The sequence below is a fragment of the Vigna angularis genome, chromosome 1, assembly GCF_016808095.1.
Source record: "Vigna angularis cultivar LongXiaoDou No.4 chromosome 1, ASM1680809v1, whole genome shotgun sequence".
NCBI classification, from domain to species: domain Eukaryota; kingdom Viridiplantae; phylum Streptophyta; class Magnoliopsida; order Fabales; family Fabaceae; genus Vigna; species Vigna angularis.
Window position 1 is genome coordinate 53,164,484 of NC_068970.1, and position 4,399 is coordinate 53,168,882.

The 4,399-nt window shown below is 36.5% G+C and overlaps 1 protein-coding gene across 8 annotated transcripts; it reads left to right on the forward strand.

The window, feature by feature from the left end:
* The first annotated feature begins 301 nt into the window (after nucleotides 1–301).
* LOC108323187 (E3 ubiquitin-protein ligase AIRP2) lies at nucleotides 302–4,156 on the forward strand. 8 transcript variants are annotated; one of them, XR_008244650.1, is made up of 7 exons: nucleotides 302–572; nucleotides 1,383–1,533; nucleotides 1,612–1,678; nucleotides 1,776–2,035; nucleotides 2,398–2,427; nucleotides 3,489–3,629; nucleotides 3,759–4,156. XR_008244650.1 is itself a non-coding variant. In XM_052866677.1 (6 exons), the coding sequence occupies exons 1-6, from the start codon at nucleotides 493–495 to the stop codon at nucleotides 3,522–3,524; spliced, it is 624 nt and encodes a 207-aa protein (XP_052722637.1). In that variant the 5' UTR covers nucleotides 302–492; the 3' UTR covers nucleotides 3,525–3,667. The 8 variants fall into 8 exon arrangements, 7 of the variants coding, with proteins under 7 accessions (XP_052722637.1, XP_017411052.1, XP_052722639.1 ...); XM_052866677.1 differs by lacking the exon at nucleotides 3,759–4,156 and having other exon boundaries at nucleotides 3,489–3,667; XM_017555563.2 differs by lacking the exon at nucleotides 3,759–4,156 and having other exon boundaries at nucleotides 303–572; nucleotides 1,776–2,010; nucleotides 3,489–3,627.
* Nucleotides 4,157–4,399: the final 243 nt, after the last annotated feature.

Sequence of the window (4,399 nt, forward strand, 5' to 3'; positions counted from 1 at the left end):
TGTTGAGAAAATTAAATATAAAGTTATAGATATAAAGAATTTATAATTTTTATTTGGACTTGGACATTACAGAATAGAGGAGTATAAACTAAAGTGTGGTGGAGAGTCTCAATATATATTTTATGCTACTTGTGTGTTGAACTTATTAGATATTTTAATAGTATAATTAATTAACAAGATAAATAGTACTCATAAAAAAAATATTTTTTTTATGAATAATGGAAGGGCGACGGTGCTGATGCGTACACGTGTCCTGACAATCCCACCGTCTTGGCTTTCAAGAACAGCATAGAAGCAACACGAAGCACTCTCTTTCTCTCTCTTCTCTCCTCTCTCTTCTACCTTCTCTTCACTCTGTGACTCTAACAGAAACTAGAGCCAGAAATATAGCCCAGAAGGGTTTCATTCACCCAACCAATCTCTCTCTTCGTCTCTTCTTCCATTTCACAGACTTTTCCTTTTTTGTTGTTTTTTTGTGGTGTGATCGCTGCGATGTACGTAGCTTCCATGCGTAAGTCTTTCAAGGACTCCTTGAAAGTCCTTGAAGCTGACATCCAGCACGCCAACACCCTGTGGGTTTTCTCCTCTCACCTTTTTTTCTGGGTTTTGTTTTAACTGTCATGTTCTTTCCTATGTTAAATTTTTCATTTTTTTTATTTGAATTTAAGGTGATCACTGCTGCAAAAGGTTGGTGGCCTGTCATTGGCTGTTACCTTTCCTCCTTTCTTTTTTTTATGAAAATTCTTTTTTTTATCTCTTCGGGGTAAGTGGTTGGTGATTGCTAAGTGAGGGTTTTTCAGGGTACGATGATGATCTTCTTCTGGGTTTAGCCCCGTTTTTTTTTTCTCATTTGTTTGGTTTTTCCTTCTGGACTCTGGTTAGTTATAATCCTTGAATATTTATTTCCTTTATAAATAGGGTACATTAAATTTACTGATAAAGCGTGGATAATTTGATTTTCAGTGTTGATTATTCCTATCTGTGTCTTTGTGTGCGTGCCTGGTGTGGGGAAATTTGTGTGTGAAAATGTCAAAACGTTTAGGGAGTGAATTCCCTGAGTACTTGTTTCGTTGTCCGATGATTTTGATGTGGTTTCTTAATCTCTGAACGCTATTGCGTTATTATATCTTTAATACCTGCTACACTATATGGTGACAGGCTACATAACATTTATTGGTTTGGTAACATGTAGTGCTTTTGATGTGCTTGTCGCGAAATATCTTTAGAGGAGCAAGCTGAATGCAATGTTGTCATTTGTAAATATTGCATTGATATTTCTGTCTCAAATTGTCATCAAGTATCAATATACTAGTTGGTGTTGTAAAAGCTAATTTACTGCAGTTAGTTATTGGTTGATCATGAAAAAAAATTCGGATGTGCAGGGCGTCAGATTTTCCAAGGGAATATGATGGTGCGTGCCTTCAGATGAGAATGTCATACAGTCCGGCAGCGCACTTGTTTCTTTTTCTGGTGCAATGGACAGATTGTCATCTTGCTGGAGCCCTTGGACTGTTAAGAATCCTAATTTACAAGGTAAGGTGTTTTGATTTTTAGGTGTGGATATTGAAATGAGGGACTTGGACCAGATGAAGAATTTGCCTCATGTTGTAGGTCTATGTGGATGGGACAACCACCATGTCTACACATGAAAGAAAAGCAAGTATTAGAGAATTCTATGGTATATCTGTCCTTGTTTTTTAATCTAAATTAAGCTAGTTTGCATATTAGTTTTTGTTTGTTGCTGACACGTTGAGTTGAATTTCTTCTCTGAGCAGCGGTCATTTATCCCTCTTTATTGCAACTTCAGAAAGGTATCACTGACACTGAGGATAAGAAGCAAAAGGCTGTATGCATGGAGAGGTATCGCAGAAGAGATGATGAGGATTATAGACAGTCTTCGGACATAGACATTGAAAGAGAAGATGAATGTGGAATATGCATGGACATGAATACTAAGATTGTGTTACCCAACTGCAACCATGCCATGTGCCTGAAATGTTACCGAGAATGGTACTTCATCCAACAAATAATCTCTGTATCTCTCTCTCTCTCTCTCTCTGTTAATATGTGGCACTTCCCATTCTTTTACCAGCATGTAGATGTATAGCTGTTTGACTTGTTTCTATACGGTTTGATTCTTTGTGTTCTCTAACAATAAACTCTATGTTTATGGTTTGTTTATTAGATTTTCTGACTTCATGGATTATAAACACAGTCACTACAAAATGACTACAATATTTCAGCCATAGTAAAATTTCAATTGTCGAAGGTTTTGGGTTTGTTCAGTTCGTTTTGGTAGTAATTGTTTATAACCTTGTTTAGTGTCTTTTTGCGAATGGAGGCTTTAAGTGGTGGAAGTTACAAGTCTCACTATGAACGTTCTGTGCTTGATTGCAGGTGCAATTACACGGCACTGTGCATATGAAGGTTTGATTGTCGCTTGTTATTACTGCTTGAATGTGAATATTTAATGTAGTAAAACAAAATTAGTATGGTGGTGTAAAATTATTTATTAGAAGAAAACTATTTATTTGAATTGATATAGTTAGCTTAAGTAGTTGGTGGAGGAATGTGTCTTGCGTTTATGTCTTCTGAATGCCACTTGGCTGATTGGCACTTGGTGTAATTTTATACTATGATGATATTAACTCTTCAGTCTGTTGTAGTTTGTAAGGCTTAAAAAGTTAGTTATATTTGTTTCTGGATTTTGTGTGTTTTCGTTTCTTGAATATCCATGTTGCGAATGAAAACGTCCAGTAACCAATTTTGCCTTCTGCAATCATCTCTTTAATGAAGTCTGTTGTTCTTATATGTGAATGTGCAAGCACAAAAGGTCTTCCTAAATCATAGAAATTAAATTTTTCTTAATTATTGTACCTCGATTTACGAGAAAGACAATTTGTTTTGCCGTTTTCCTGTGGAACTATTATGGGCTATTTGTTGTTTGTGTGGTGGTTGAAAATGAAAGAGTAGAAGTGGGTTTCAGGGTCTGGCTATGAAACCAGACTCTGGTCATTTTTATTGAATATTGGTTGATGGGATCATGCACTGTCAACTTGGGATGACTATTCATCTTTTTACTTGGTCATACATTTCTGACCGGGTTGAAGACCTTTTTCCAGGTTCTTGGTGAACCGAAAGTCTGCGCTAAAGTTTCTATGAGCTAATCTGCCTATACTGTGCTAGTTTGCTGACAGCTAACAAAATGGTTACTTGCAAATGACCTATAACAATGGACACCTGGAGGATTTGAAGCCAAGACCCTTTGGTGGATAGTATTCAATCCTACCAGTTATTGAGTAAACGTCATATGTGTCTGTTTCTAGTTTGAAACAGAACACTAGGACTGTCACATGTATATGTCATTGTTTTGGTGTAGATTTAGCTACCCTTTATTTTAAATTGCTATCTTGATGCACCCAGCAACATGTTGTCGAAGTATTTTGTAGGTTTAGTTGAAGGTTGAAGTGATCTGATAATTTTTGCAGGCGAACTATATCACAATCATGCCCATTTTGCCGTGACAGTCTGAAGAGAGTGAACTCAGGTGATCTGTGGGTATTCACTGATAGGAGGGATGTGGTAGACATGGCAACAGTGACAAGGGAGAATCTGAGAAGGCTTTTCATGTACATAGATAAGTTGCCTTTGATTGTTCCAGACTCCCTTTTTGATGCTTATGACTCTCACATACGGTAAGTGATTGCAACAGACAGATTTTAATGTATGCTGTTGTTGTCTTGGATCCCTTGTTCCAGTTGAAGTTAGTGACATAAAAGCCAGAAGCGGAGTCGGCTAATTGAGTTGTTATTATAGAGTTGCAGTACTTGCTTCCCACTTCTGGTGGCAGAAGTATCCAGCCCTTGTGATATTGTGGACTGGTGGTGAAGTTGAGATGGTAAATTGTATCTATCTAGTTAGCTCATTTGTATATCCCTGTACAGATCAAATCAATCACTTATTAACAAGAGATTTGCACATTCCGTTCTTGTCATTTAGGTGTGAATCTCTTGAGAAACTCTTTTATTTTTCATCATCAATGAATGTATTTAACGGAATGTCTGTAATGTGTTCTGTAGCTTATGTATATGCATTAAGGCCACCTTATAACAACTGCCTATCATTACTTAATAGAAAGCACCATGGTTTATATAAATATTTTTATTTCCTTCATTCTCATACAATAATCTGCATAGTAGTTTAAAATATCAGTGATTTGACTTTTGCTTAAATGTATATTCTTGAAGGAGATGATGGCAACTAGTTTCAGTTGAAGAGCTCTCTCTAACTATGAATTTGAGTTCATTGTCTTGTGTTATAAATGAGTGTAGATATTAACAAGCTAAAAGCCCTACTCACGGTTGGCAAGGAGTATTAATGAACAGTGCTGGGGTGTTAT